Source organism: Platalea leucorodia (genome assembly GCF_965183815.1).
Source record: "Platalea leucorodia genome assembly, chromosome: 5".
NCBI classification, from domain to species: Eukaryota; Metazoa; Chordata; class Aves; order Pelecaniformes; family Threskiornithidae; genus Platalea; species Platalea leucorodia.
The window spans coordinates 102,256,537-102,276,980 of NC_138827.1; the positions used below are offsets into that span (position 1 = coordinate 102,256,537).

The window sequence follows — 20,444 nt, forward strand, 5'->3', positions numbered from 1 at the left end:
TTCTGTAAAAAGGAATATGAAGCCATGTTTATGCTTAAAATTATTCCAGGTTGCAGAAAACAGAGCAGCTGAGGTTGGAAGGGACCTCTCAAGGCTGTTTGAGGCCACCCCCCTGCTCAAGCAGGGTCAGCTACAGCTGGTTACCTAGGACCATGTCGAATTGAGGTTTAAATATCTCCAAAGGGTGGAGGCTCCACAATTTCTCTGGCCAACGTATTCTAGTGTTTACCCTCTCAGTAGAAAAGTGATGGGTGGAATGGAATTTCAAGTGTTTTGGTTTGTGCCCGTTGCTTCTCACCCTGTCACTGAGCACCTCTGAAAAGAGCCCGGCTCCATCCTCTCTGCACCCTCCCTTGAGATACTCATACACGGTGGCGAGATCCCCTGAGCCTTCTCTTCTCCAGGCGGAGCAGTCCCAGCTCTCTCAGCCTTTCCTCCTAGGAGAGGTGCTCCAGACCCTTCATCTTAATGGTCCTTCGCTGGACTTGCTCCAGTAAGAAAGAAATAATGAAACAGTTTTTGGGTCAGGGACCTGTTTCCAGCTGTCCTCAAAATTAAAAAGAACATCCCCATCTCTAGACTAGCTTGAACCAGGGTCTTCTCATTCCCTGACACTGTAGCTGTTCCACTTGAAAATCACCAAGAAGCAGAAGAGCCTCTCTCTTCCAGTGTCTAGACATTCACTTGGGAATGTCTTCTCTGCCATCCACTGTCTGTTCTTTAATGTCAAAAAATTACTCTGGTGTAGAGAGCAACACATTTTCTCTATAGTTCAGTCCTCACATCATTCTCCCATACCAGTTCCCATAGTCAGTTCTGGGAGTCAAGCCTTTCTCTCCTATCATCTGAGATCTTATTTCCGTAAGTTTGTTCATAAGTTAAAAATATCAAGTCAACAAGAAGATGCTCTAAGATTTAACCAAGTTCCAAGAAAAAGAACCTGGCATTTAGCTCTGTTTTTAAGCATAACAGAAATGCATTTTCTTGAGGAATATGCAAAGCAAGAATTCTTGTGATGTAGTTCAGCATAGGGGCACTACAAAAAAAGGCAGGAAAGAAAGAGGTAAGAGGATCCAACACGCTTTCTTGGGAGAGTTAACTCTCCCAAGTTCTGAAGAGAGCCACTGGAAGTGAGGAACAGCCAAGTATAAGAAGCAAGATGCATTCAGACCTTTATTTCAGGGTTTTCTATAGTTCTAACACTGATAAATTCAGCACTAGACGGGGTCTAAACAGCCTGCTCAGCTTGCCAAGAATGAAAATGGATAAATGAGGACTTGAGCAAAAAATTCCTACGTAGCAGAGGTTTATTAGATGGACCCTGCAGAGGAAGCTGGAGGGTTTGGGCCTGTCTCGTGCAGAAGGAATGACAGACTGATTGGTTCCAAGCCACACAAGGATAAGAATACCATCAAGCTGGCAAAGAAATCCATAGCAGCTCCGCATCCTAAAGCAAGCAAGGTCCGAGGGAAGTGTCAGCAGAAGAATGTGTATCACTCTTAATGAAAACAGCCAATTACAATTTCAAACCATCCATCTAAACAGAAATATGGAACAATAATAAAAAGAATGAGGATTACATGAGATGACCATATTTGTGTCAATTTTCCTAAGATCCCATTTCCTGGAGCTTAGCTGTAATACCTGAATGAAACTTCCCCCACACTGTGAGATTTGTAACACAAGGTCTTTGTCTAAATAGAAATTTTTATTTCGCAATTTTGACAGCAGTCTGCTAATGCATTTCAGCAGTTTAAGAATCTAAAATAAAATGCTAAATTGTTTCAGTTACCCTTCACCTGCTACACTAATAAACTTCAAAAGGGATGTTTTGAAAATGAATGTGGAAGAGCATGCAATCATTTCTACCTCACTTTTGAAACAGATTGAAGCAAAAACAGATTCATGAATCTTTAACATCTAACAAAAAATGAATGAAATCTGCTAAAATGCAGAAGCATTCAAAGGAACTTTAAGCCTTTGTAATAACATCATTGAGATTTTCTGAACTGAAATAAGGCAACAGTCACAGAATCATAGAATCGTTAAGGTTGGAAAAGACCCTTAAGATCATCGAGCCCAACCGCTAACCAAGCGCTGCCAAGCCCGCCACTAAACCATGTCCCCAAGCACCACATCTCCCCGGCTTTTAAATCCCCCCAGGGATGGGGACTCAGCCCCTGCCCTGGGCAGCCTGGGCCAGGGCCTGGCAGCCCTTTGGGGGAAGAAGTTTTTCCCAATATCCAACCCAAACCTGCCCTGGCGCAGCTTGAGGCCGTTCCCTCTCCTCCTAAAAAAAAACTATGTTACATAGTCAAACTATGTAACAAAAAAATTGCTTTTTTTTAAGCTTGTATCTTCCTACATCCTGCTTCACACTCCTTTCAATAAGGAGATACATGCCAATGTAGGTGGGCTCATGACATGATGCAGCTTCAGTTTCCTCCAAGTCCGAGAACCCTCTTGATCCTTCACTGGTCTTCACTCGACACTAATTTACCTATTAACCAGGAACCTTTTTTAGTTGTTTGATTGCAGGCATTAGCTGGCATGGTGAGTCCATCAAACTGGTCTCAACAGAAGTTGCAGTTAACGGATCCTTCAGGGGAACCACTGCCTGGACATGGATGTTGAGAACAGAACCGGCCCAGCAGAGTCTGTCAAGACGAGAACCGACTGAAGGAAAGCAAACAACAATAAAGCAGCAAGCAGATACAGATACTAATCCAGTCTGAAATCACCTCAAGCCTCCTTATTCACTCGTTTTGATTAGCAGTTGTTTGCACGGTGTACGTTACCCACCAATCTCACGACAGGCCATAACCACTTTCCCTAGTTATTTGCACATAGCTCGTCTGTTAAAGCCTTTTGATTCAAGTCAGAAATCAACATTGGGGCACAATCTAGATTTTCAACAGGTTTCATACAAACAAGGGAGCATAACCAAGCGTCAAATAAATAACTTCATTCAGCTGACAAAACATTAATCACGCAATGAGGTGCCCCAGACAAAACTGATAAGTCAATAATTCAGTGCGTATCTCCACTACCTTCTACAATGCTATCTACGCTGCCCTAAATCAATACTAAACACACCTATTTACTCAGTGGGTAGAATCTGCTTACCATTTTTATCTAGATAGTTTTTTTGAATGCATAAGCCCATTGCCAATCAACAAAACAGGTAATAAGAATGACAGAAGGAAGGAAAGTTTCACTGCATTACACTTTCCCACAAAACCCATTTATTCTTTTCTGTAGGCACCGTATGAAGTTAGTTTACGTTATCCCTGCCTCTCCTACGTTTATCTAATCCATGCCTTTTCATTAAGGCAAAAGGAGTTACTGCCTTTAAAAAATGATTCATAATTGCAACAAAAAAGGAAAAATTGGTAAAATAACAGAAAAGCACTGTTTGCAAAATATTTATAAAATGTGATTCAGTAGGCTGGCATTATGCCATGTCTTCCCCACATGAGGAATTAAAGTCATATAGGATAAAATGTTCTTAATAAAGCTGAGCTAAATTAAAGTGGTTTATTATGTAAGAAATACGAAAAATTAGGAATTAAACAACTGATTCAAATGTCAGTATATTTCAATTTTTAAACCACATTTGAACATTAAAATATCTCTCTGCTAGAGCATAGTTCTAGTCCCACAGCCTCAACTTACTTTGTGGGCCAGCCTGCCTACAAAGGGGGACTTCTCAAGGGAGTACCAACCGCAGAAGATGGCAGGGGCCAGAATGAACGATTCCCAAACCAATCCCTTGTCCATACTGTCACAGGTTCAAAAAGTAGGAGCTAGACTACCATAACTCGTGATGACAAAGGATATAGGGGACTGCCTCCTACGGAAACCCAGCCTGCCTCTGTATTTACCTTGCGAACTACGCTGTACGGCGAGTTCGTACAACACATGGCGCTGCGGGAACCCAGTCCCATCTGAGAGCCGCTGGGCACTGCTGCAAAACAAACAACAGCAAAGGGCGGGCAGTGAAATGCAGCGTAATAGCTGAGGGATCTCAGCGGCACGCACTTCCATACTCCTAATATTTTGCTGTTTAAAAGTGACTACCTGATGCTGAATTTCCAGCATTCCTACAATTTAAGCTTTTCAAGAAAACCCACTGTATTCATCAGGCTTTTCCTCCAGAGGTAGTATTGCGCAGATCTGAAGAACAAAATAAATTCCTGAACGATAACTCTGATTCACTAAGGCAGTAACTTGGGACCACAGAATGCACAAGAAAAATTAATGTGTGCAAAATCAGAAGGGTAGAGTTTACTGTGTCAACAGTACATGTTCTGTTTAAATATTAAAAAAATCCTAGTAGTTAAACTAATATTGAAAATACACTGAAAACTGGATCCCCTCTTGCCTGTTTCACAAAGCAGCTTACATTTTAGCAGTACAAGCACTGCCAACATTAAGTTCTGAAAGTTTTTAATTACAAGCAGCACTTCAAGTACATCTCACAGTTCATGTACTATTAGAGGAGCTTTTGCCAAGTGAATTATTAAATTGCTGTGCTGAACAGAATGCGTACATACCTATTTTCAGTTCATTATTTCAATATTGCATATTACAATAACGTAAAGTACGCTACAAACTAATTAAAGTGATAAATTAGTTCTTTCACTCTAACATCTGAATAATAATAATGTATTTACCATGTACTTAATGCTACAGATACATCTCTGTTAATGACAAAACAATTTTTGAGATACTTTCCTTGGGAATTCCCACTAAATTAGCGCATGTTAAGGCAGCACCATGTAAGGTTTTCTCTTTAAGCAACGCTGACTTACATTATAAACAGATCTTGAAGCTGCCTCGGGTGACACGAGAGAGGTGGCATGAAGCTCCTCCTAGCAGCTAACCTGCAGAGCTAGGTAAATCGGAACACAGGACAACTGACTGGCGCGGAGAGGGTCTGCACGGCAAAGGTCACGCAAGGAGTAAAACCAGCCTTTGAAAACTGAGGCAAAAATATACTACAAACCAAAAGGACATAAAATGCCCGGGAGGAACAGCATCACAAAATGACTACTCAGAGCTCCAGGTCAGTAATCTTGCAGGCTACGCTGCGCTACACAGATATAACAAGCTACTAGAATTCAAATTCTAAGCAAGAATTCCCAATAATCACGTGATAAAGTCAGTACTGTAGTCATAACTAAAGGCATAAAAAGACAATCCTCTGATATCCCCACCCCGGTTCACTCTAGCTCACTCTTTCAACCTTATAAAATGACCCAATCCCAATACACTTTCAGAATCTCCAAGAGCTTTATTAATCTCAAACATTTCTGCACACCTTTCCTTATGTTTATTGTGGTTTGCAGGTTTTTCTTCTTCAAACTGTTCGCAACTGATTCTAAGAATGCCCAGGAAAGAAATTTCAGAGGGTCTCCAAGAGAAATAACTTCACAAACGAAGATGCCGCAAAATTTGAAGGAGTAAGTTGAAGCAGCACGCAACCGAACGCTGTTCCAGCCCTGGTGAAAGAACCAGCATTTTCGTGGTGGCGTCACCATGCAACTGACAGCAATAGCAGCTGCAGCAATCAGGGTTGCACGGTCAGAAATGTTGAAATGTGATTACAAGATGACTAGAGATTCAAATACTATTTAAAGGAATTCAATATAAAAAAAATGCTAAGTGCAAAACAGGGAATCACAGAATGCATCTACATACATTTGTCCCACAGTTCTCACTGCTTGTTCTGCAAAGTGTGTAGGAAATCCCAACAAGTGATAGCCATGAAGTGTTATTTCACATTTCACAGCTGGGACAGCACAGACTACCCGAGTTTAGCGTTATATTGTGCATGTCACCTGCGCCAAAAATTGGTATAAGTAGCAATAAAATTCTTCTTTTGTGGCAAAGCTCCATCTTAGGCTACTGAAGGTACCCCTGGAACAGAGCACAAGTTCAGCAGCGTTTCGGCTTGTCCAGAGAGAGCCCAAGTAGTCATTCAGAACCACGAAATGAGCTCTGGAAAGGATGAGCACCACATTGCATGGGAACCCGCATCTGCTCCCTTTCCATAGGATTATTCAGGCTAGAGCCCTCTAGGTCACCTAAGGCTTTCCTACAGCTACTGATGCTGTGCTCATATGAAGCTCAAAAGAAAGAAGCAGCTTGGAATCAACAGAGTCCAAAAGCATAGCAAGAAATGTCCACAGTTCAGATAACCAGCCTGATCTAATTCTGTTACCAGGACTAGCTCCTCTCCTTTCTTCCCCTCCTTCCCAACTTCATTGCGTCATCGTCATCTTCTCTGCCCAGCTTTTCTGCCCTGTTTCTTGCTGAATATGGAATTGAGAGTTATCCCATTACGGTAAGTCAGAGATACCTCTTGATTTTTCCAGATGGAAGCCACAAGGCACAGAGACAAAAAAAGAAAAAAAGCCTCTTAACTGCAAGTTTGGATTCAAACCACAACAACCATGACATTTTTCCTTCATGTTTTTAAGATAAGGACTGCAGCCTCAGAACAAGTTGATGACCTAAGGAATTCTGTTTACAGAGAAAAGGCCGTTTTAGAGCTACGCATTTCTGGTGTGTCCTGAAAAACAGAGTTAAGCAAAACAGATGTAAAAGGTGATTAAGTGATAAAAGGTTATGGGCTAAAGGAATTACAGGATTGCAACATCAGGTCTTCAGTAAGGATATTCTTCTCAGTTCAGTTCCTAATGGACACATCATCCAATCAATGAAGATGATTTAATAAATTTGGCAAACATTTCCCCACACAAGAGAAGGTCATTACTTTTTATCTACTATAGAACTGGCCAAAGAGCACAGTCAAACTGAGATCACTAGAAGATTAACATGGAAAACTCATTAAAAGGTGACTTTCACCACCAGCAGTGTAGCCTCTTCACTTGCAATATAGCTAAGTCGTTAATATTTCAGATAAAAGTAGTGCATGCTGATCTATGTCTCTTGCCTGAGTAACTCCCTTTCATTCTAAGGTGGAATAAAAGGAAAGATTTTAAGAAAAGGGGGAAGGAAATGTAGAGGAAAATAAAAAATTGAAGACCTAGTCTCCCACAGAAGAACAAGGATTCACCCAGATAATTTCTATTAAGGTTAAGAGAAGTTAAGCACATAAATTCCACTTGGGTTAATGGGATAATAAATCCCTTAGACTTAAATATTTTATAAACGGAACAGGACAATAGAGGTCTATGTTACAAAACTAAAACAATTTTTTAAAGTCACTAATTATACAGAACTGTCTGTTCAATGACTACTAAAAAGTAGTGCATTTCATTTTTAAAAAAAGTGCGTTTTCAGACTTACTTGCATTCACGCACAATTTCTCATTACAAACCCTGCTTTGACTACTCAAACTTTTAAGACTTTCTGCTAGGAATTAGGAAGAAGGAAATTAATGCATATTGTAAAACATTTGCATCTCCAGGACAGAACTGCTACAGCTTTTCCCAGACAAACGTGAGCCTCTACAGTACGTGCACAGCACCCCCACCGCTCACAGGAAGCAACGGCTGGATACGCTCTTTATAGATGGTTTGAGCGCGCATGGAAAGTATGAAATTCAGGAAACACTGGACCTACTGGTAACAAATGCCGATGTGCAGTAGTTTCAACAGCTCTCAGACATGCCGAACTCACAGCACAGGTACAGGAGAGTAGATTTATGCTTGCACAGTGGGCATCTCATGGATTTCTACATTTCCAGTTAACGACTTGTTTGCCAAGACTTTGGAAGTCACAGGCAAATTTTGCCCCAATAAAGCTGACATCTCCAAGGAAACTGGGATGTGTAGTAGACCTGCTACTGATGTATAATTGTATCAACTGAAAAAAAAAAAAAAAAACCAAACACCAAAACAACAAAAAACCCAACCAAAACAGACTTGCACTAATCAAACCCACCACACATTGAAATATAAAATAACAACAGTGTTATTCTTGGAAATAAAATAAGAATAGGAAGTGTATGCATATATTCCTAAATGGAAAGATAATGAGACGGGTGCCTCAGGGTGTGAATACTAGAGCTTATAAAAGGGAAAAAATTAAGAACAGTTCCCTGGAGTCTAAAATATTATGGGGCAGGAGGGAGTTTGTCAAAACAATGTGAAAAAGCCATCATTTTTTAAATTTAGAAAGTCCTAGAAAGTCCTTTTTTAGAAGCATCATACATATTGTTTTCTTTTTCTTGTGTGTCAGTAGCCTTATGAACCAACACGAATGTTTAAAATAGCAAATGTGTCAATTCCCAGTTTGCTGTGGAAGGAAGTTCAGATTTACAAGGGGGGCTCCATATTAAATAGCACGGTCAAGTAGAAATGTTTAGCAAGAATCATTGCTGTATACATGTGTTGGTTCATACGGACCTCATACTTGCACTTGGCAGTGCTAGGTTAATGGTTGGACTTGATGATCTTAAAGGTCTTTTCCAACCGAAACGATTCTGTGATTGTATATGCTGGTGGTAGCAGCCCAAGGAGCTGCGGTGATGAGTTACTGACTCCTGCCAGCAGGTTAAGCAACACGCTGGTCAGACATCCTGCTGTCTGTGCTCTGGGACACAAGGCTTAAAATTCTGCTGGCCGTTAGCTTCATGACAAAAAATAAGCATTCAAAATCCGTGATAACACCTAATCCTAAATACAAAAACCCAACACCCTCCCGTGACAGAGGTTATAGGGCAGCGAACACTCTGAAACAGCAGGTCACTCAGCAGTCCAGCACTGAGAATGATGCTCACTTTCCCTGGGGACAAGACTTAGCGCCACCGTCATGGCAAAGAACTCATCTGTATTACTTTTACAGACAGTGCAGCACCTCCTGAGACCACACAGTTAATAGAGGAATTTACTTATGACATCAACAAGCACATCAACAACAAACTATTGTGGTATTAACGGATGGTGGTCTGAAGTCTCCAATAACTTTCAACTCTAAAAACCTCCTCCTTCTTCTCTGGATGGAGGATTCTTCTACCCTGAAAACTTCTGAACAGCACCTGGAATCACGTCCAGACTCCACAGAGTCTTGAATGACAAAACAGCAAATGGTACAAGCTAACAGTATTCTGCTTCTGACTGACTTACACAAGACCTATAAGAAGTCCATTATTAGAGGATTTGGCAATGGGATAATTAAGAAATAAGACACTTGCAAGTTTGTTAATCTCATAAAATAATTTCATTCTGGCTGTGATTAGAAAAACAATGAAAGTTGGCATCTCTAGTAGGTTTTTGACTGGTACTCTTCAGCAGCTTGTGCTCCACAGGTTACCTCTAAGAGGTCTGCAAGAAATAATGGGGAAAAGCAAGGCTACTGACACTAGGATTAATTTTGTTACATAAAAAAAAAAATCCATATCCACATCTAGAAAAATTTTAATTTGAAAATCAGACTGTGGTTAAATGTAACTGTTTTGATCATTAACAGAACCGTAGACATTTTCTTCAGCTATAAAAGTGTTTAAATCTGAAAAAGGGATATGAGAAAAAAGCATTTGAGCATAATCCTCAGTCATAACCTGAAAAGTAAAAAGATACATTGCTTTTAGTTAGGAAACTTAGTCACAAGGGCTAGGATTGGTACCTATAAAACCTGTGATGCAATATAGGACCAGTTTTAATTCCCTGGAGCTGAAAGCACATCACAACATCTTTGCTCAAGACAGCGTGTGAACAGTTTACTTTTCACAGATGGTCCTTGTATTTCCTCTCTCTTCTCAGTCAGCATTATTCAGAACATCTTTCTGTTCTTGACAACGGGAGTGTCAACATTTTATTAACATGTTTCAATATTATGTAGGCTTAAACATTCACACATGCATAACCTTAAGTAAGCTGCATTCCTATGTACAACTACTTAGCTAAATTTGCTGTCCTTTTATATACAGTGCTCTCTCTTTTAGTTCCTTCTGCAGTTGTATGAAGAGCTCCTTTGATCCTTTACTGCTTTTGCAAAATTTTAATGCAAATTATTTTTCTTGCCTGAGCTGCCACTTTCCTGGCTGAAGAAGGAAGATAATTCTCCTGAGAAAATAAGGTTAGCATGAGCTGCCTGCTTGTCCAGCTACCCATCCTCAACTAATTTTGGGGATCACTGGATAATTCCAACTAAATCTGACAGGTAAGTGTATGTCTCAAACATACCGAAGATCCTACAAGCTTTGCTAAACCTAGCAGCCAGGTAAATGAAGAAGATACATCTCAGGCTGCGGCACTAAGGGCTCCTCTGATTGCTTGAAGTTTTGGGGTACAATGGGATGTTTAAATGGATCTCAGAGCTGACAAGGCAGTTCGTGGTCTCCTCCCATGCAGGGTACCCCTGCAGCCCCCCATTACCAAAACGCTGCAATTTATGCCCAGTACCTAAGATTAAGGATGCAGTCACGATAGCATCCTCAGAAGAATGAAAAGAAACACACACAATGGAGTTACCATGCTTTAAAAAACTGCCCCTCGTCAACTTTTCTGGAGTGTGTGGCTCTGTGTGTGCCCCTAGTCCTTCCCAAATAACGGTCAAATAACGAAGAAAGCATTTTCAAATTTGTATGTTGTCTCCTATAGCGTAAATTCTAATTATAATGTTGGAGCAAACCGTGAAGGCAGTTTAAACTAACACACTTTCCACACAACTGGCACAGCGCAGGGGTCCACTGCTGTGGCTCAGCTGGGAACCCAATAGTTACGTTAAGCTGATCACTTGCAATCACCTGCGCATGGCCTCCCACAGCCAAACTTCAAGTGTTTTGGGCAACTAACAACATAACCAAATCACTGCAAGTCGAAAGAATGTGTGGCTATAAATTGCACTGCAAACACAATTTATGAAATAGGCAATAGCTAAAGTCTGAACTTCTATTTCTCTCAGATTAGTATTTACTAAACCCCTCTGAAATAAAATGTAAGGATCTGGTTAACATAATCAGCATCTGGTTATTTATCTTTGTATTCTGCTAATGACTTCTTATTTAGCAAAACGGACAAATATTTTTTCATTTGTAGCTTAAAATATAGAGAAAACATAGTCTGCTTTTTACACACTTCATAAATTGGTTTATTAGCTACTTCTGTTGTGTGTGTACTGAAAGAGAGTGAAGTTATAAGCACATTTCCACCTTTTTATTGTGGCGTTACAGTTGCATCACCATAACAACGAGCTGTGAACTGCAACAGGAGGTAAGAAAAACATTTGGGATGGTAACCCCTTAAATCTGCTGTGTCCTCAGGCAAACTGTTAGGTAATACATTGTGAGAAGACTTCAATAGAGAGGTTGATAGATTCAGAAATAACATCATGTGATAGAAAACATGCAGTATAGGAAAACGGGGGGAAAAAAAGGAGGGGTGAAAGGAAAAGCAAGGAAAATTTGCAGAGACAATCTCTGCATGTCCTTCAAGCTTACTGCATATGAGCTTTATCTGACCCAAAAGCCATGTAATTCATCAATGCTGCGCTGACCTCAAACTAATAAATCCAGATTTATTAGCTCCGTATTTAAAAACATACTACTGAGTCGGAGTTGGCTCATCTTCGTTGAACTTTAAAATCTGCGATATTTGCTCACATCCACTTTGGAGAAATACTATAGCATCCTACAACTTTTAAGCTCACCACATACTTCATGAATGCATATCTGTATTTAAAATTTAGGTTATTAAAACTTCCTTGTATTTCTCATATCCAACAAATGAATGGGTCACCTCAGTGGCGAATAGACAATGCTTCTGAAAAAGAAAACTCTTCTTTTAAATATCCCACTATTTAAATATTTATGTTTTTAAAAGTTTCCTGCAAAATGATCAGATTATAGTCAAAGTACTAGATTTGATACCTACTCAGACTTTTTTTTTTTTTTTTTTTACATATTCAGTTGTAATATTTCAATATTGACCTCCTACAGCAGTCAAATCATTCACCTCAGTGACTTGGCTATATGCTGAATAGGGAGATACAACTTTTTTTCCTGAGTTTAAAGTCACATCCTTTCTTCTCATGATACAGGAAGGGAGAAGGAAGGCAATCTGCAACATGCTTTATGTGATTTGAAATACCCCAGTTAATTCCACCTAACACATTTTTCCTTTTGAAATTAATTTATCTTAGTTTCTGCCAGGATAAGGAATGCAAGAGTTGCTCTCCAAAAATTCACAATGTGTTGCAAGAGATTTTAGCACTGGAGCGGGGATTAATCCTAGAACACAAAAAGAGAAAAGATTTAAAGGAAGGCAAAGACATAGCTTTATGCTAAGGAAGAAAAAGCCCACCCTATGCATCATACACAGGAGATTCAACTGTCCTTTTGTCTACTGTTGTAGGTCTTCCCTTGAGTGTCCTTTTAAAATTGTTTTATATGAAGATGGAAAGTACTGGATTATAAACATTTTGAGATAAATTCAATAGAAAACTAATGTTTTGAATGTATGCAGATACCTTGACTGAATTTCTAAAGGTATTACAGCAAGTACTTCAATCCTTCAAACACCAACTGCGAAGCAGCACCCAGTACCCCTCTTAGAAGATCACTCTCTCACTTCATTACTTAACTGCCTTGTGACATAGATGAATTTGCTTCTCTACGTTGTTTAGAAAGAGGGATTTTACATAGAAGGAGAAATTTTTTGCACAGCATTTGCTACAGAACCCTGAAAGTGGTTAAATCCACACAGTATAAAACATACCAAATGAGAGTGATTCTTGATCACTCATTGAAAGTGTAGCCCCTCCGTGGGTTTTTTTTGTTTGTTTTCCCACAGCAAACAGGGGTGTTAAAGATACGTACCAGAAACATTTCCTCTTTAAGAATGCACAGTATATCCTCACTAGTATTATCCATTTCACACTTTATTTCATTCAGATGACTACCATATGGCCCTCGTGATTTATTTCACCTGAGCTTCTTGAGTTGTTTCAAAATTCCTCCTTAGAGACTCTGATTTCTGTTAAGGACACACATTGATCTTTTGTGAGATGGAACATGGAATAAGAATTTGAAAGTCCTTTCCTCAAGTAAAAACTGCTATAAACATTAATTTAACTTCTCTGCTACTTTACTTTTTAATTGTTATCACCTCTTGTCACAAGGCCTAGAGTCTCACTGATGGTGTAGTTGCTTCTAGTGCATTTAAAACAGCTTTAAATAATGCATTCTTTAGTCTGTTTGCTATGCCTTTGGTTTGTTGTTGACAGATGAAAAGAACTTTATAAAAGTTAGGTGATATCATGTGGCTATTACAGTAATAAAAAAATGCACAGTGTCACATATGAATATTTTCTTTCTTGCATTGCTCAATCTGTACTACAATTAGGAACTGATTTTCACACACAGGAAGAAAAACTCTTTTGAAAAACCCCACAAACTCAAAGAAGCATAGAAGTTTACAGAAAGATATCCCTTTTAAACCAAAGTAGTAAAACAGGCTAAGTGGTTTACTGACTGGAAGTTAAATGAAAGGTGTCATATTCAGAGTCTAGTCTTCTCCCACTCTGTCAACAGCTGCTTAAACAATCCATTTTGATTTTAATGTATTTCTGAATATTCTGTCTGCAAAATAGATCTAATGATCCTTTGCATTTCTAGAACTGCTTACATATCTTACAGTGTATGTGTCATAACTTCATTTTCCAGCTGATGTAAATAGGCATATAACTGCTACAACTTTCTCTGAAACCTGCTGGTGTAATGAAGGAGGTCTATATCTCTCACATTCAGGATACAAACTCTTCACAAGCATACAGAGAGTTTACGAAACAGCTGAATCATTATAGCAACTACATTTTCCCTCTGACAAAGTGCGATGAGAAAGTTTTCTTTAGGCTAAACTAAATTTTATGCATTTCAGTAAGTCAATTAATGGCAAAAAAGAAAAAGTGGGAGAACAGCCCTAATCCCTGATTTCCAGCTCTACACTCATTCCCTTAGAGAGAGATTCACTTTTTACCCCATCTTACGGATCCTCATCAGGATGGATTTTTATCCGTATAAATTAACTCACTAGACTGAGAGTTACTTTTTACCTGGCAGCTGCCAACAGTCACTTTCCACAGTATGGCACTCTGTAGCTGCACACTTCAGAAGTGTAGAAAGACAAGTCTGTAAAATGAACTATAACTGGGTAAAGTATGAGTTTTCAAACGCATATACCCATTGAATCCAAACAAAAACCATGGATATATTCAGAATAATTTCTCTGAAAAACAACTAGCTCCTTCCCCAATTTCAACTCCCGTCCTCTAGCCCTCTCAGCTGTAGAGCTGATCAAAACAAGGTCACAATGATATCCTTCTTTAATTGAAGGAAAAAAGAAAAAAAAAAAAGTACCTTTTTCATTCCTCTTTTCTGGGAAACAGGTGAATTGTTTTTGTTCAGACATTCAACATTTTAACAAAGCCACCTTTGAAAGCAACCCTTGAAAAGTGTAGGCCTAATAGGTTTAAGTTTCAAACAGTTCCAGGTTACTGGAAACAGGAGGTCAGAATCCAAAAAACTTTCAGACAATGTTCAATGCATCAGTGAGAATCTTAAGCTGCATGGAAACAACGTGAGTACTCCAACAGTTGCTTGTTACTTTTCGGGGGGGAGGGAAGGAAAAAAAAAAAAAAAAAAAAAGACTGACTCATAAATTCACAGTTCTGGAGTAAATGGCCCTTCCACCTCTAATTGTGCAGATAAGAGAGACACAGCAATTCCAGAAAGGGAGGCCTGGGTAAAAAAACAAAACAAAACAAAAAAACCACCACCACCACAACAACAAAAAAACCACCACCAAAAAAAACCACCACAAAACAAAACAACCACCACCCCTCTCCGCCCCCAACTCCGGAGAACGGCTCCTTACCCCACCTGGCTCCAGGGACGCCCGCCACAGGAGTTACAATGGGGTACTCCCCGCTTAGTCAAGCCCAGTTTCTAACCCTAAAGTGTTTAGATTCAAACCTTCCTGTGACAGACAGCTCCAGGAACAGGAGACAGAAGGTTTTCTGTATTATGACTATAGTGAAGAAGTAGCATCAACATAAAAAAAGAAATCTTAACCACAGTACAGGTTTTACTGTGTCTTTCTACTTGTAGAAAACCAAAATCAAGTGTTTAGTATTTCACTGAGAAGTAAGAGTTCACCAGAGGTAATGTTGGTAAAGTGAGAGTAATACACCGTATATGCTTTCAGATGTTAATTTCTGTGCAAGTGGAAAAATCACAGAGAGCAGTTTAAACAAATCTTAACATGCCTTTCATGCCCAGAAACATGATTCCTCTTACAAATGCCTTAGGCATCAACATCGTAACACTCTCCTCTTGTGTCCAGGCTCCTCCCATTTTATTCTACTCTCTTACCAAAAGCAACCCAGGCATTTTTATCTTTTTTCACCTCTTAACACAGTAAATCACCTTTCAGAATATTGCAAAACCTCCCTAACAAGGGCAAACAAGTTATAGGATCCATTTTTTCAGGTCTTAGAAAGCATTCTTAAAAATAAACGGAAGACAGATATTCATTATTTCTCTGAAAACAGACCAGCATTAATCTAAAAAACTGGTGATAGTGATGATGAATGGAACGTTTTGCTTCCACTTCTGAGGAATCTAGTGTTAAAAGCAATTAAGAACTAAGCCTCAGATGGTATAGATATCAATCCCACTTTGCTGAGGAAGAAACAGCAGCACACAAATATTTTGTGATTTGCCAATGTTACATAGGAAACAAAGGAATACGATGCCAGACCTTAACTCCTGTAGCTTGCTTACAGTCTCTCGTATTGTAATCTGCAGAACAGATCTTGTTCTTCCAACACTGAAATACAGTTCAAACTCTTCGATGGAACTCAAAATCCATCAAAATAAATGTGATCACAGTTTATACAGAGATTATACCCCCAGTATGAAACTCATAGTAAGGCCTAAAGTGTGCTAGGTAATCAAATTCTTAATCAAAAACGGACAAACTAAGTTCAAGGGCTGGTTCAAACACTAACAGGGATCCTTATTGGTAATGAAACAGAGCATCTTCAAAACCATTTGCAAGTCAAGCTTCACAAACATACTGATCCCTGCCAACAGCTTATAGTTTGCTTTTTTCCCCCTAACTGCCCAAAACAATTCGATCAGGCCAGTAAAAATAGGATTATGACAACTAGCTTCAGTTAGTTTTTCTTCACTTAAACACTGTAACTTAATTTTGAATTTACCAATAAAAAAAACAGACTTGCATGTGGTAGATTTGTAACTGAACCTACCTTTGCTTTCAGATCAGCACATATCTCCTGTTGCTTTTGTCTGGTATTAGCCAACGCTACTTCTGTCTCACGAGCAGCAGAAGCTTCAGCAACAGTTGTCACTGCCTTAAGTAAAAAGGCTTTCCTAGCTTGAGCCCAATTTAGCATCAAGACTCTGCGCTGATTCCTGATGAAACGGTAACAATCCCAAGCTTTCTCATGCACGACCTAAAAAAGTAAAGCATTTCAGAAAGGTTTTAAAACTATGCGTTAATAAAATAAAATAATTCTAGACATTTTTGCAAACCTTGAATATAATTGATTTAATTATTATATCACCACTATTCCCATGGAATCCACAATTTAGGGCCCAAAAGTATTCTGTCAGGTATCAGGTACACCGCAGCCTCCCTGTGTTGGTAGGCGGTGACACCACTCCAGCCTTTCCCTGTTTGCCTCCACCACATGGCACTTCACTATCCTGATGTCCCACCGTTCTTTTCTGAACTACGCTTTTGCAATATGAATAAATTAAATGCAATGGTTCCTTCCTGCCCTAAAGTACATAAAACGCAAGTAGGTCCTTTCAATACATCTTCAGAGACATTGAGCACTTTTAGCAAGGTGAGGCTCTTCGTAGCAAATTATGATCTATAGAGAAACAGAACACCAATTAATGCAATTGTACAAATGTAGTACAGATAAGAATTAGCTTCACTTTTTCTTTCCTAACAGGAAATCCGGAAATAGATTTTTAGCTTGCCCAGCAGCATACTGCCACCACCAATGTCACCACCTAACAAAACTGGTGAGCGTTTAATCTCAAATACACCTTCTTTGGCCTTATTCAGTGAGGTTCCCAAGGACGTTCAAGCTTCAAGACTTTAACAGTAGTAGTAACAGGTAAGGCTGCACAGACTGAGGCAGTAGAGTCTTGGACCTGTCTTATATCCCAAAAATACACGTTACAGGGATGAAGGAGATTCCAGAGATGACTGACTGCTCACAAGTGTCAAGGGGACCATTCCTGATGCTAATTTCCAGGCTTTTGGCAGGGGACAAGGGGATGCCAACTCGTCTGGTGCCTAGCTCACAGATATTCCTATCAGCTCATGGCTGGATGAAGATAAAGTGGTACCACTAGCTCTGGAGCTTCTCTTGGGCCAAATGCACGTAGGCCACTGCAGCAGAAGTTCACATTGCCATTGCTGCTGCCACAGGTGAGCCTTGCTAGCAAGCCCCTAAAGCTAAGACACTCGTAAGCAAGAAATGGGATGGAGAGTTTGCACCTCTAAAACCAGACCTCTCTGATGAGCTGCTAGTGGATCAAGCACTCAGTGCTTGTCCACTGATCCGTGGACGGAGGGAAGAAGGCACAGAAGGCTCTAAGTTTAGTATTCCCATGTAACACAAACGGTTTAAGAATAGATTGTTAGTACTCTTTTAACATTTCTGTATTTGTCATGCTAATATACATACTAAGAGATATTAATTCAATGCAGAATCATGATTTTTAAATTTAGAATTTTTAAATTTTAAATGAACCTTCAGAGAATTAGGGAGACCCATTAATAATGGCTATGCTTAAAATATACCTACATTGTACAAAGTACATCATTATTTAGCCCAGTTCTCACAGGCAAAAGTTCTGAAATCCACAAGAACTTTCTTTTTGGTGAAACTATGCTAATTATCAGTATCGCTCCACTGCCACTCCTTTGCGCTAGGCACTCCTCAAACACAAGGAAGTAGATGGTCTAAAAATACAGGCAGAGATAAAAAAAGACTCCTACTTTACTTATGACATCCTGAAGTGTTCTGGCCTTGAAATGGGTTTCTCTATTAGCTGCTATGTGCTTATTCACTGTGGAGTGTAAAAGGAACCAGCAATCAATTTGAAAGGTATTATGCATATAAAAATAGCCTCTCCCTGAGAGCAGGAGATAACTTTCCACTCTTCCTGCTATATATGTGCCACAGACCAATTAAAATAACTATTCCTAGACATTGTGACAATGCTATACATCCTCATAAAAAATAAATATATCAACAGAAGCAGAATAGCATGACATAACTATAAAAGTGTACAGCAAAAGCAATGCTAACAAACTAATTTTGTGAATTTGGCTGTAAGAGTATGTAGAACTATAAAATCTCCACAGTCCTTATTTTGAAGAAGTGATGGGTTTTCAAGTTCGTGCATTTTGCAGACAGGGACACCCCTTATTCATGGTGCAGAATAAAATTTATAATTAAGAAATTTTAAAACAAAAAAATTTGATAAACATTCTTTAATACAAATGTTCACTATATGATTTATGTAAGAATTTATATAATTGATCTAATATTTAAAACAACACTGACCAGATCATGCCTAGATTTGTGAGGAAGGTATCTCTGCAGCACATCGAGGTACAAAGTCCTCCTCCTCTGAAGATCACTTGGATACTGATTGATAACAGTCTGAAAAACCCACTGATCTTCTTCCTTCCATTCCATGTTCCTACAGAAATGCAAAACAATCAGCCCCAGTATAACTTAACATTTGAAAAGGAGGAGTTTAGTTCTAGTTTATTTTTAAAGGCCTAACCTTTCAGTGGGCTCACAATCCTGAACCTGTAAACTGGATGTTGGATCAGACCTGAGAAATTTAGATTTACTTCAATGAAACAAAGCAAACCTATATTGCTTTTCTAATGTGACCATTTACTGTGCCATCGAGTGAATTGTTCCTTTTCTAACCTGGCTTTTTATTGGGGAATGATACTGCGTTTCTCAAATACATTGCATTAATGAATAGTCACACCACGCAGAAAATACAATGTGAAAAAGGAGGAAGATGATCAGTCTCTACCACCGAGCACTAAATAAATGATCAAAATGAAATGAAGTGATAATACCTGTATGTAGCTAAATGAGGAACTAGTTTAAAAACAAACTTCTGACACCCACAAACTCATCAGCAAGGCATAAGATTCACAGTTTTTTTAAAATAGGAGGTGTAGTAATCAGTATGCATTCATGTGTTTCAGAAAATTAGAGTAGCAAGAAGTAACATAAAATTGAAAGAGAGTACCACAGGTTTGGCTTTAGTAGATTAGATTTTACCCTCAATCTGAACTCTTGGCCTTGAAGGGATTAACGTCAGGCTTTTATTGTCAGCATTAATGTACGAGCGGTAACACTGAGTCAGACCAAAAGGTCTCTCTATCCCAGTGACCTGTTTTCAAAAGTGACTAAAAGCCTAGGGAAAATTAAAAGGCGGCCATCATATGACTCTACCCCCCACCAAATTCCTGCAGCCTCCAACTGTTTGCAGCTCTTGGGCTTCCTGAGCCAGCAGTGGTGTCTTGGCATTTAATAGCACTGCATTCAGTAAGATGTTAGAGCAGTTTTAGCCTTACGCAGGCAGAAATATCAGGTATTTAAAAAAGGATTTTTGGCGAGATGCTCATATGTAATTAATATTAAACTAGATTTTATGATATGATCTAGCATTATCTCTAAAGAGAGAACAGTCAACAAAAGTATTAAAAAAATTCAACATAATCCAGTTTAACACAATTTTTCTTTAAAAAACATTGTACAGTAAAACCACAGTGTATTATCACCATCGTACAATATTCTGGGACACCAAAGGAGGAAACAAGAACATATCCCTAGACCTGTTAGTTTTAAGAAATGGAAAGCTTCACCTACAGACATATCTCAAGAACGCAAAGCCACGATACCCCATTTCAACAAACGGTTGTCAAAGTAACGTCCTGCCAGGCAGAGGAACCCAATCTCCCGATGACATGCATTTCGCCTTTTTTCCTCCTCTCTCCTGGCACTTTCTGCTGTTGCATGCTTTGCCGTGAAGTTGGCACAAATTTGGACAGAGGTCCACTTCACCTACTGAAAGACATTTACTTTACAGTTTTCTTCAAGCAGACTAATGGGCTTAATTTTTACCCTTATGGTCATAAGAGGGATTTAACCTTCACCCATGTTCTTGGAGACAGCTCGTGATTACAGGTTCTTTCCTCCCCACTTCAATTCTTCATCCTCTGACTTTCATGAAACAAAAATGATTCTTAGCTTACTATAACATTTTCAGCACAGAATCATTATTCCACGATCAGAATGGTAGCATTAATGATAACCAAATATGAGGCAACATTAACTTTACTATTCCCTAGCAATGAACACCTTGTTTCTTGCATTCTATGTGTACTTTTTCT

At 39.1% G+C, this 20,444-nt stretch overlaps 1 protein-coding gene across 1 annotated transcript in view; it reads right to left on the reverse strand.

Moving 5' to 3' along the window:
- CCDC148 (coiled-coil domain containing 148) overlaps positions 1–20,444 on the reverse strand; it is a gene marked incomplete at both ends in the record, with an annotated part of 62,925 nt that overhangs the window by 22,989 nt on the left and 19,492 nt on the right. The window contains 4 exon segments of the mRNA XM_082311487.1: positions 369–437; positions 441–488; positions 16,243–16,449; positions 18,586–18,724. Coding sequence (XP_082167613.1) covers positions 369–437; positions 441–488; positions 16,243–16,449; positions 18,586–18,724 — 463 coding nt within the window.